This window comes from Muntiacus reevesi, chromosome 13, assembly GCF_963930625.1.
Source record: "Muntiacus reevesi chromosome 13, mMunRee1.1, whole genome shotgun sequence".
Taxonomy (NCBI): Eukaryota; Metazoa; Chordata; class Mammalia; order Artiodactyla; family Cervidae; genus Muntiacus; species Muntiacus reevesi.
Window position 1 is genome coordinate 51,610,370 of NC_089261.1, and position 12,944 is coordinate 51,623,313.

Here is a 12,944-nt window from a genome sequence, read left to right on the forward strand (position 1 = left end):
GTTTCAGGAGACCAGAACCAAAAACGAAATGCCATTTTATTTTAACTCTTGAACACACTTCAGTGTTTATTGAAGCTTCGAGGAAAGTGAAATTCATGAAGTTCCATAGAAAGTAAAGGGAGCAATATCCCTTTACCCAAGGACAATGGGCTAGAGGAGAGATGACAAATGTGAATATATAAAATTTCCCTACTCAATTTCCACGTGCCTGACATGCTTGCCAGAATGGACAAGACTTGGAGTAAGCAAAATCCTTTTTTCTTTAAAGATTTTTTTTAATGTGGACCATTTTTTAATTCTTTACTGAATTTGTTACGATATTGTTTCTGTTTCATGTTTCAGTACCATGCAAAGGATCAAACCTGCATGCTCTGCATTGGAAGGCAGAAGTCTTAACCACTGGACCACCAGGGAAGTACTCCAAAACTTTTCACTTTTATTAATTTGAGAGAAATGAAGTTGAATACTTTCAAAAGAGGAGAGGAGTAAACCCTACCAGTCTCCTTCGTTCATGGGATTTTCCAGGCAAGAGTACTGGAGCAAGAGTACTGGAATGGGTTGCCATCTCCTTCTCCAGGGGATCTTCCCAACCCAGGGATTGAACCCAGGTCTCCTGCATTGCAGGTAGACGCTTTACCATCTGAGCCACGAGGGAAGCCCCAGAGGGGTAATTAGTATATAGCAATGCCACATTCCCACCCCACTCTCACTTCTCAAGTGATGGGTTAACATTTCACAAACCCTGAAATTCCTTTTCTTCTATGATTTGACCATAACAATATCCTTCAGATTTGTTCTTCTTCTACACTTGAACTAGAGAATTCAAACTACCACAAATTGCTTCCATTCCCTGTGGGAGAATACAGGGAAGCAATTCATGCAATTAAACTCTGTTTTCTACATCTCACTAACCTTTCACCCCCAGCAGGCAGAAAATCACCTCTCTCCTGGCTTTGAACCCTACAGAATGTGAGATTGGCCCCCAGGTAAATCTCTCCTTTTCTATCTCCATCTCCACCTGCTGTTGCTTTAAAGCTAAGTTCTCAGAGACAGTTTGACTTTTCCAATTAGGCCGTTGATTTATATCACCTGCCACTGAGTTGCAAGACTATATAGTTTCATCTTTCTGTGCTTCTGATCCTAGGAACAAATGTCCTCAAAAACTCAAGTTTGCATCAAGATCTGTAAATTAATATTATAAATAATGGTAAAAATGGAAGAACATGACTAAATTCACCCCATATTTACTCAGGCCCTTTGTTAGTTACACCATCACCAAACTCTACTACAGCTTTTGTAAAATGCAACATATTTAATCATTCTTACCTATAATTGCTTTAAATTTTTGACTTGAAAAGTTTCCATTTACTCCTCTAAAATACAGTTTTTCCCTTTAAAATATTTAACAGAATTGGGACAAATAAAAGAGCTATTTAGATTTACCAAAATGGTAATATGTTGTCATTATCTAATTCATTACAAGTCCTTTACAAGTCCTTCTCAATCCAAGCTGTGGATTTGTAAATGTTTACATAATATATAATGAAAGTTTGCTGTTACAGCTTTTAATCAGTAACCTCTGATTGGCAAATTACAGAGCTCTCAAAATGCTACCCCTGTGTTTCTCTTTTTAAATATAATAATTGTGATATGATTCTGCCTCGGTCAGTTGAGAGACAAGAATAAAATGAGTACAACAGTGGCTACTGATCCAGTCCCAAGGTGGAACACTAGATTTATCAAGAACTTTCTATGGGCAAGGCACTCTGATACAGTCTTAAAAATCTAACTTCCTTCCAGACCCATTCAAGATAAATTATCATCTCACAGGTATTTTACCAATAAATAAAACTGATGTTTAATGAGATTTAATATTTATCCTGAAATCACATAACTGAAAACCCTGACACTAAATTTCAATTAGTTTCAATTCAGTTATTTGCCTCCAGAGCCTGAGCTATAACCACAATGCTAAAATGGTTCAAAAAATCAAAACTTCACGGTGTTAGATCTGAGCAAAATCTATTTCATTCACCTCCATTTCCTGGTGCTTGAGAAACGTGAAGATGTGTAATCCTCTAAGTTTAACACATGGGCATTCCATTAGCTTCTCTACTAGAAGAATGCTTACATCTCTTCTCATTAAAATCAGTCATGAACAAATATTTGTTGAGCACAAACAACATACTAGGGGCTATGTGAAGGGCTGGAAACACAGCAGTTAGTTAAATCCCTGGTCTTATGGAACTTGATGTGTTCCCACAAGAGTATAAAAAGCTACCATTTGTAATTTCACTCTTAAAACTTTTCTAGCATTACTCAAAACACTTTATATACACTGTCTCTTTTAATATCATTTAACCCTCAAAAGACATCTTATGAGGCTGGACAAGATTTATAAATAAGAGCACTTAGGTGCAGAAAGCAGCCGTGACTTGACCCCAGGTCTCACAGCTGCAGTGTGTGTAAAGGGTAGGATCGATCGAGAACACCATTACCTCTCCAGAACTTAGAAATATCTCCTTCAAGTATTTTTCTTGGTTTTCCTTCAAATATTCCACATAACAATTATTATGCTTCATGCAATAAGGGGGGAATCCAGGATGAACCTGTTTAAGTCCAGAAATATGGATCCAGTACTAGCGATATTTTATGTGTAATTCCTGACTCTTTCCTACTAATCACTCACCTCTCTACTGTGAAATGTTCACCTGTCTCTTACATTAGGAAGTTAGAGTCATACTGAACCTCACATCGCTTACGTCATGTGGTGCATGTTCCTCTTTTTTGACTTCCTTTTTTTTAAAAAAAGTTCTAATATCTGTGCCCAGTGATGAAAATGAGCAACTTCCTAATTTGGAAATGATAAAGAAAACCCCTATTTGAGAAATGCTACTAATAATCAAACATTGAAAGAAGAGTCTGGTGACCATCAGTGGACAGCTAAAATCCGAACACAGAGTGGCAGCTGGTACTAGGAAATTCATGGACACAACATACACACCCAACACACAGACACCATTCCATGAGGGTAAGCGCCTTATGCTTCTACATGTTATTGCTAACGAAGGATACTTCATAATTCAGAACACCCATTTAAAAATTGGGTTTTCACGTAAAATCTCTTTTTATGCACAATCAAGTTACTATTTTACTAACAAAGTGTTTTGTTGGCCTGTTTTAAAAGATTAGCCATCATATCTATTGATCCAATACAAAATAGGCTTATAATGTCACAGGAGGCATCACTCCAAATCTTTATTTTTTTCTTTGTTTTCCACAACAAATCTGGCGAGCAGTTGTAAGCAAGCACACCATGTGAGTTGTACCACCATGCAAAAAGTCTCAAGAAATGTTGTCTCCAATCACTTTTGTAAGGACTGTTTTTTCATATTTATACCTATGATACTCACTTATGCCCACAGCTGTAACGAGCTTGATTGCAAGTTCAGGAATTTCACAGTGAATAAAAAATGGTTCCAGAATGTAGCGTCCAAACGCCAGAGATATCACAGCAGTGGCTGCAGGGCTAGAAGAAACGCATATTTAGGTTAACCATAGGAAAAAGAAATAGCACTTTCACTAACTTTTTCTACCTTGAGGTGCAGTTACTCAGCATATGGAACATATTAAATAGGGAAGTATATGCTTTTCAGAACTCGATATTTGATTCAGTTCAGTTCAGTCACTCAGTCGTGTCTGGCTTTTGTGACCCCGTGGACTGCAGCACGCCAAAGTATTGGAGTTTCAGCTTCAGCATCAGTCCTTCCAATGAATATTCAGGACTGGTTTCCTTTAGGATGGACTGGTTGCATCTCTTTGCAACCCAAGGGCCTCTCAAAAGTTCTCCAACACCACAGTTCAAAAGCATAAATTCTTTGGCACACATCTTTCTTTATAGTCCAACTCACATCTATACACGACCACTGGAAAAACCATAGCTTTGACTAGACAGACCTTTGTCAGCAAAGTAATATCTCTGCTTTTTAATATGCCGTCTAGGCTTGTCATAGCTTTTCTTCTAAGGAGCAAGCATTTTTTAATTTCATGGCTGCAGTCACCATCTGCAGTGATTTTGGAGCCCGCAAAAATAAAATCTCTCATTGTTTCCCCATCTATTTGCCATGAAGTGATTGGACTGGATGCCATGATCTTAGTTTTCTGAATGTTGAGTTTTTAGCCTATATTTGATTAGGTCGTCACAGATATTCCAAATGAAATACTGTCTGCAACTTTGGTAGCTAATTTGTAAACCTCACATCTGCTTGGGAACAAGTCTGAGTGCTGTCAGCATTCCTCTTCCCTCCCATATTTGACTTTTTCCTAAAATTCTAGTTTATTACTTGAGATCCAACAGGGCTGGGCCACACAAGAAATAGTCTCCTTTCTCAGTAAATCAACAATTAAACTCCAGCAGAGTAGGAATGAGTTAACAGCATAGTCTAATGGGTTCAGAAAAGGAACAAAACTCAACTTTAAAAAATTAGTATTTATAAGTATTCATTGCAAATATATGCTTATATGCCTGACATTGTATTAGTCTAGATTTTTCCATACAGAAAAACCTTGAAAAGCCAAGTGATTATTCTTAATTTCATAGAAACATTTAGGTGAAAAGTATGTGTTGAAAAATAAAATTAGTCTTGTAATTTTATAAATAGAGAAAACATGAATGAGATAAGAAAATGAAATAAGTTCAGGTATATAATAAAACAGGTAGCAAATGATTCTAGTTTAGTTTTTCGATTTTCTGTTAGAGAATGACACAGGCCTTTCCAGTTTAAATATACTACATATGAATGCATGTTTGTTAGATACACAGGCAAGTAAATGAAATTATCCAATTTCCCATGCCAAGTCTTCCATTTCAGTTTATCTTCCATCTCATGGTTACTCAACCTCCAGGTCCAACCCATAGATTGCCAGGAAACCAACCACCATTATGTATTCCAACCCTGACCTGCTGGTATTAGAAACCAGGATAGATTTATTTATTTTTAATTGGAGGATAACTGCTTTACAATATTGTGTTGGTTTCTGCCATGCATCAACAGGCATACATATGTCCCCTTCTTCTTGAACCTCCCTCCCAGCTCCCACCCGATCCCAACTCCCCTAGGTTGGCACAGAGCACCAGATTTGACCTCCTTGCATCTTATAGCAAATTCCCACTGACTCTCTATTTTATGTATGGTAATGCATAGGTTTCAAGGCTACTCTCTCAAATCACCCCACTCTCTCCTCCCCCCTCCCGCCATGTCCACAAGCCTGTTCTTAAGGTTTGCATCTCCACTGCTACCCTGCAAATACGTTTATCAGTACCATCTTCCTAGATTCCATACATATGTGTTAATATACGATATTTGTTTTTCTCTTTCTGACTTCACTATGTATAACAGGCTCTAGGTTTATCTACCTCATTAGAACTGACTCAAATATGTTCTGTTTCATAACTGAGCAACATTTCATTGTATATATGTACCACATCTTCTTTATCCATTCATCTGTCAGCGGACATCTAGGTTGCTTCCATATCCTGGCTATTATAAACAGTGCTGAGATAAACATTGCAGTGCCTATGTCTTTTTCAATTATGATTTCCTCGGTGTAGATGTGCAGTAGTGAGATTTCTTGATTTTTTTTTTTTTTCCAAGACAATCTCCTCCTGACCACAACAAGATACTTTTTCTTATTCTCCATCATTTATAAATTTCTGATGTATAAATTAAAATCTGATCATGTCATTTTAGTGAGCCCCTGAAACTCCCTGACAGTTTCTTATACCTCAGGTCTTAGTTCAATCTTTTTCCCAAGGAACCTTTTTCAGTCCTTTGATTGCATTAGATCTCCCAGAGTATACTCTCTTATGGAACTTCATAGCTCTGCTTTCTCCTTAAAAAGTAGTAACTTTTTATTCTCTTACATGATGTCTTGATTGATAACTGTTTCCCTCACTTGACTGTGAGCTTCATGAGTTTGACTGTGTCCATATTAATCACTATTTCATCCAGTGTATGAAATAGTGTATAGTAAAGTGTATAGTAAAGTGTCTGTCACGCAACAGAAAACTAATGAATATATGGTGAATATATGAATTCAAATGACCTCTGATGTATGATTTCTTTTTAAGATTTGTTACAGATTATTTCTGACAAAAGTGACTTAATCTGAAGTACATTTTTAATAGCAAATATTTAGGTACCATGGGTACTTTCAATGGAAGAGGAATGTTTAACCACTCAGGTATTTTGTCACCCCTCAAGTCATTCATTATTCTGAAAGCCCAACTGAGTAATGTGAGTCCATTATTACAAAGAAATATATGAATCCATTACAAAAGCTTCTAGAATATATTTAGGTAATTGCTTCCATAAACACACACCCTGTGAAGTAGCTCTCTAAGGTAATATGATTATAAGCTACTTGAGAATAAGAACTGAGGCTCACTTCACCTTAGATTTTTTTAACTTGCCATATACCATTCAGTAGGATAACTTGAGGAATGAATAGATGAATGAATGAGCACTGTGTTGGTGCTACTACTGCAAATGGAATGATCAAGTCCATCATAATGCTGAGCAATTAACCAAAGTATGGCTAACCAGCCAACACAATTAGCCAGTACATGGCTGGAGAGGGACCCAAGCTCAGCTGCATCAGGCCCCAAAGTCCACTATTCTAGCAGACCACCACTCTAAATAAGTATTGTACTTATTTGAATACTGAGTATATTTTATTCACACTATTAGGGTTGGCCAAAAAATCTGTTAGGGATTTTCCATGCCATCTTAATGGAAAAACCTGAATGAACATTTTGGCCAACCCAATATAACTTACTGAAAGATTGAATGATTACTTAATTTTTCAACTGCTATTCAAAAAGAACCTAATATATGACAATCAGTGCATTTAATATATGACAATAAGTAGTATAAGAGTGACAAAAAGTGAGAGACTTTTATTTTATATGCTTGAAATGCTTGCAATTTTAACAGGGAAACAGAGCACAGATTCCTAAAATATTCAGTAAGAATATAAGCCAGCATGTTCAATGTCAAATGAGAAGCAGAGACTGCATTTTTTTTTTTTTCAGAAGAATTAAGAGAGGAAAGAAATACTATAAACTAGGGTGAACAGGAAATTAACTGTGGAAAAGATAGAACTTAAGTTGACCTTTGAAGAGTAATCTTCATATTATCAGAAAAGAGTAGAAGGCACCTCCCAGGCAAATTCCAGAGTTTAGAAAAGGAACAAAATACTTCTTTATCATTCTTTCATAATAACAAGTTTTAAGTAATGCAAAATTGCTTAAAATGAGAACAGACTTTACAAAGATGTAAATACTATTCTAAGCTCTTTACTACAAAAGAGACTCCTAGGACTATAAAAATTAAGATTAGTGTTAAGTCAATACTTATTAGCTCCACATTTACCACTTAGCTCTAAATGATAGGATAAGAGCTCACAGGAGCTTTCAGCTGTGTAAGTCTGATAAGTTTACACTAAGAGCAAGTTTCTTTAATTATTTCTGTTAAATTCTGCGGTAAGAATGTGCCGGTCACATTTCATGGAAGTAGTTTGCCTTAAGGATAATCTGAAGTTCTCATGTGACATCATAAGTTTCCCACAAAATTGGAGGAGATTTGCTATTCAGAGTGACTTAGCATTATTTGGTTTGATTTTAAACCAAGGCAATCAGGAAGGGGAATGTATTCTTAAAACAATATAATCAAAAAAGCTTTTTGCAACTGTAGTTCACTGATTTGTTTAATGTGAGGATATGAGTCATTCATGACAAGTGTGTGTTTGTTTGTTTTGGGTTTTTTTTTTTTTTTTGGTAGCATATAAAACTTGATGACATACTAAGTTACTAGGAACAGAAGTTTCCTAGTCACGAGAACTGAGTAAACTTAAGATGGCTTGATGGTGCAATCTACAAGAAGGAAAACTCCAGTTCCTAGAAGAACATTTAATTTTGTCTAATTATAATTTATAATAAAAAAAAGGTCTGATTTATCATGGTAGATTTTGAAAATTCATATTCTTTTCAGGTCAGCATCTTTCCTGAAGATGACATACAAAATAGTTGAATATTAACAACAAGCAGATGCTTTGAAAGTTTGGCATGGTTAGAAAACTACTGCCAGTGGCAAAATGGCATTAAAAACATTAATTGGGAAAGGTATTTCATCCCAGATCTTATGTCCTGAAGGAGACATATTTACCACATAGTCATGCATATTTCTAATTATTTAAAAATAATCCTAGTGATTCAAAAATGGGATAATGAATAGATTTATTTTTCCTTTATTTTTTTCTATCTAGGCTCTTACCGTATAATGAGCAGTTCTACCCAGACTCGCACAAAAGCTGGTAATGGGCCAAAGACTTCTAGAATATATGTGTAATGACCACCAGATTTCTTTATACTAGTTCCCAGTTCAGCGTAGGACAAGGCTCCTGTGAAATAATTATGATAAAAAGGCACAAAGTTAAAATATTACCAAGTCATCCTGCAGTAGAATGGACACAGCAATGTTTCATGAGATGATATTACATCCTCTGGTCTGAATGATACCCTTTTTCCAAATTAACAATACTCAGCAAATTCCTAAGGACCTCCAAATTCCCCTTGTAACTTCCTCATGCTTGAACTCTCATTCATTCTATTCAAGGCAATTTTACTTGAAATGGTAAAGACAAACTTCTAAAACAATATAATACTATTAAGAATTTTGAATCTCAAAACTGAGAACAAGAGAAAGAAGATAGATGCCAATAATAATAATCCATTTTTGAAGAACATAATTTCACATAAAGACAAAGAATTATATAAAATTGACCTCATTATACTGAGCATCCTTTTAATAAATGATGTTTTTGTGACACATCAAAATAAATAAAATTCCTCTCTTCTCCTGAAAAGGATGGACTCAAGGTTTTGGAAGACTTCATTTAATTTATAGGATATGTTTTGTTTATCAAGAAAATGAATTTGACTCAGATAGTCTATTAATAAGAAATTTTCTTATAGATGTATTTCAGAGTATCATTCCTGGGTGACTGAAATAAAAGTTTTGAAAAAGAGATGCTATAACACATTTATGAACATGGAGATAAAATTAATTATAAACCAATTTTTAACATTTAGCAATAAAATTCACAAACACTTGAGCAGATTATGTAATCTCCCCAAACCTCAGTTTCATCCTGCGAAAAATAAAGATTTTAATTCTCACCTCATAAGGGGATTGTGTGTATAAATATGAAAATGAATGCCAAGGACGGTAACGGGCCTGACAGACAGAAAGCACCTCATGAAATACAGCTTTACCTACTGCTGTGCGCAGCTCATTTTGTATTTAATAAAAAGTATATCTTGACATTGTCTGAAAAGTTCTACCCATACTGCTAAGTACTCAAATGTAAGATATAATTTCTGCCTGAGCTCCCCTGGAGACTAAAAGCATGAGAAATCACTACTAATCAGTAGACCTTTAGGTAGAACTGTCCAACATAAATGTGATTTGGATATTCAGCAAAATCTTAGAGTTGCTTATCCTATTTCCAAAACTAGCACTGTATACAGTCACCTGGAAACAATTTTTTAATTAAAATAAAAAGTACAAGCACTAAGGCCATACCCCAGACCTACTCTCTGATCAAGAGAGGCCGGACTCTACAACAGAGGCATCAAAGAAAATCTATTCTTTTAAAATTAGCACAGCTAATTCTAAAGTAACTTAGTCTACAGATGGATAGTTGGGAATCACTGATACAGCTTGTCCACCTAAAACTAACTATAACTAGTTGCAGTTCATTCTCTATTGGAAACCAGTTGCCATGTTGGTAGGCTGTACAAAAAATCATCCAATATTAAATGTTGTTGGAAAATGTCTTAAGAACCTCAGGATTTATCTCCAGAGAATCAATACCTAGACCTGTGTATTCTTTGCTTAAAGTCCAGGATGGTTGCCCCAGGTTTAAATTGAGTTCTGGGGAAGTGAAATTTTCATTTAAAGGTCTCAAGCTCTATAACCATATTAGTCAGATGAAAACAGTTCAAAATAGGATGTAAGAACCCATGTATTAAACCTGCCTTTAAACAAAATTGTAAACACAGTATACACATTCTATACTCTTAGTTCCAGAGTTTTAAGACAAAGAATTTTTGTCCTAATATTTTGCTCTGCTTCCTGTTAAGAAGGTACTCCTGTCAAAAGTTCCTAGTAGCTCAAGTGACCAATGTAATGCAAACATTGATAGATAGATTAGTATAGGAGCATATTCCCTGTGATTAATAATCAAAGAATACCAGTAATCAAAGTATACCAAAGAATACTTACTAGCTAGTCCCATTAGCTTATTTTTAACCACTTGAGATGACACACTCATGCAGAAGCATATTTTCATAGTACAAGTCAATATCACTTTAACTAGTTAATGCTCAGAGCCACCCATTTTATCATATCTTGATATAACCTTTTATAGTGTACAAAAGGGGAATCATATAGTGGGAGGTGCATGCACACAGTATACAAAATCCAGGAAATTGGTTATGGTTTCTCCTATTAGACAATGATTTATTCTGAATATACCAAGTGTTGGAGAAGATTAAAGGCTGAGGGTACACAAAATCATTTAAGAAGATCAATAATTAGGTTTCTCTTTGTCTATAAAAGTGTATGCCACACCATATGAATACCATAAACCCTTTGTAAACACCTAAATAGAATTCCTCTGTTGATATTTCTATATGAAGTTTTTATTTCAACAAGTTTTGTTTAAAATACTTTCTTCCTAATCATGAAAATTTGAGTTTTCTAGATAAATGCTCAAACCAATCCATGAAAACATTGCCAAGACCTTCAGAATAAACAGGTTGGTCCATGTAGGGCCAAGAGTTAGTACTTGGTCCTAGAGATTTAGGACAGTGTTAATACCTTTAAAGAGCAGTATCTTTTGGAATAAAAAAGCACTATTTGCCAGAGAAGAGCAAATATATCTTAGACATTTTCCCCATAGTATAAATACAGTTTAATTTTCTTGATCATTCACCAGTTTTTAACACCTTGACAGCTAACCCAAGAAGCATTCCAGTCATATGCCCACCTCATGGGGGGACATTTATTACTTCTTTATTATTAATCATCACATCAATAAAAGAGATCTCGGTTTTGAAGAAAAGTTAATAATCACATTTCTTCTACCAGTTCTACCAGTTCTGATGAGACTAACTCTGCAGACAGGTGGACCAATGACCTGTGTCTCCGAAGACCAAGTGAACTGTAGAGTAAGAAAACAGACCTGGGCAAACATAGCAAACTAATACCCAACGCCAATTTTACAATTTATATTGCAAAAACTTATGGGGACTGTGGAGAGATGAAAAGTATAAAAAAATGTGAAATATGCTCACACCCTTGCAATAATCCCAGTTACAAAAGGAGCTGAATTATGTGCCATCACACTACGATCCACATTCAAGGACTTTTGAAAGAAGACTAGGAACTGACAAGCATATGAAGTTAAAAAAATTAAAAGGGAAAAGACTGCCCTCCGTTTGTTTTGCCAATAAAAAGTCAGTAAAACTTCTGCTGAGCACTCAGTTCTGTGTCTAAATAGGCCACACCGGGTGTCACTTCACAGGTGTTTCATTCAGCTTGCCAGCTGCCAAGACACCCCAAACATATCTTCACTGGGCGCAAGTGCGGGGTACAGAAAGTTCACCTGTATTTTACTGGGTCATCAAAGTTAGCATCAACATTCAATGCCAAAGGGAAAAGTCAGAAAGCAGAGTGCCTTGGTCAGGAAAAGAGAGCATAGACTATAGGATGCAATTTCAGGGAACTCCGCATTCTGCCAGCAGTGGACAGTGTGCTTAGATAGTTCGCATACCTCCCCTAAAATCAGAAAATCTGGGGTAGCCGTTGCCATTCATTCACTCCTTTGAAATCTCCCTCTGCTCTCCCAGACAGCACAGCGCTCAGCCCCACAGACACACCCCCAGAGACGCAGCAACACTCACCAAACAGGGACAGGACCCCGCAGACCGTCCAGACCACCAGGGACAAGCCCACGCTGCCTGTGTTCTGGAGCACGCCCTTCGGAGAGATGAAGATTCCTGCTCCGATGATGGTGCCAATGATGATGGAGATTCCTCTCAACAGGGTGATTTTCTTCTTCAGCACAACTTTCTCCTGCCCAGGCGGCTCCTTGCCGCCCGGGGCAGGCAGCCTCCCATTAGCACTGCCCTGCAGGTAAGCCCCACTGGAGATGGTGGACACCGCAGGCTTTCTGACCATGGCAGAGACCCGCAGAGGGGAGAAGGAAATGGGAAAAAAAAAAAAAAAAAAATTTTTTTTTAAATTCCAAACTTTCAACTGTGGTGTCTCTTGGGGTGACTGACCGATCTGATCTCTTCCTCTTTGCTTTCAGATTCGCTTCTCAGTGATATTGTGCTCCCAGGTAAAAGAGCTAAGGTGTGTTTCACCTTCCGCGATCTAACTACGCCTCGGAAACACCTGTGTGTTGGTTCATGGTGTTCTGGCTCGCCCACCTCCCCGACCACCTCGGCTGCTGCGGCCGCAGCTGCCGCCCTATCACTACAGACCAGATCAGCTTCCCCGTGGGCTGGTATTTAAGCGCCTGCCTGTCACACCAACTTACTCCAGCTGGATGATGATGCAAATTCTCCAGGTTTGCATCAGCCACATGAGAAAGCTCCAGCATTACTCAGCTCTTTTTTTTTTTTTTTTTTTACACAAGAAGCAAGTTGCTCAACTGACCAAAGCTTTCAAAGAACAAAAGCACACACTTAAAAGGGATTTTAACCAATCCAGAAGTAGTAAATTCAGAACAGACCTTCCCAGAGATTTCAAGCAACTCCTAGTGAAAGCTCTTTACACGAGAAGAAAACTAAAAATGAAACAGGAAACGATCAC

At 36.9% G+C, this 12,944-nt stretch overlaps 1 protein-coding gene across 2 annotated transcripts in view; it reads right to left on the reverse strand.

Annotated features, from left to right (window-relative positions):
• SLC7A11 (solute carrier family 7 member 11) overlaps positions 1–12,445 on the reverse strand; it is an 86,384-nt gene extending 73,939 nt beyond the window's left edge. For both annotated transcript variants that reach the window (XR_010658851.1, XM_065904443.1), the window contains exons 1-3: positions 12,029–12,445; positions 8,334–8,460; positions 3,414–3,529 (exon numbers count right to left, since the gene is read on the reverse strand). Coding sequence is in view for 1 of the 2 variants with exons in the window: in XM_065904443.1 (XP_065760515.1) it covers positions 3,414–3,529; positions 8,334–8,460; positions 12,029–12,305 (520 nt within the window). In the remaining variant the exon portion in view is untranslated. The remainder of the gene's footprint in view (positions 1–3,413; positions 3,530–8,333; positions 8,461–12,028) is intronic.
• Positions 12,446–12,944: the final 499 nt, after the last annotated feature.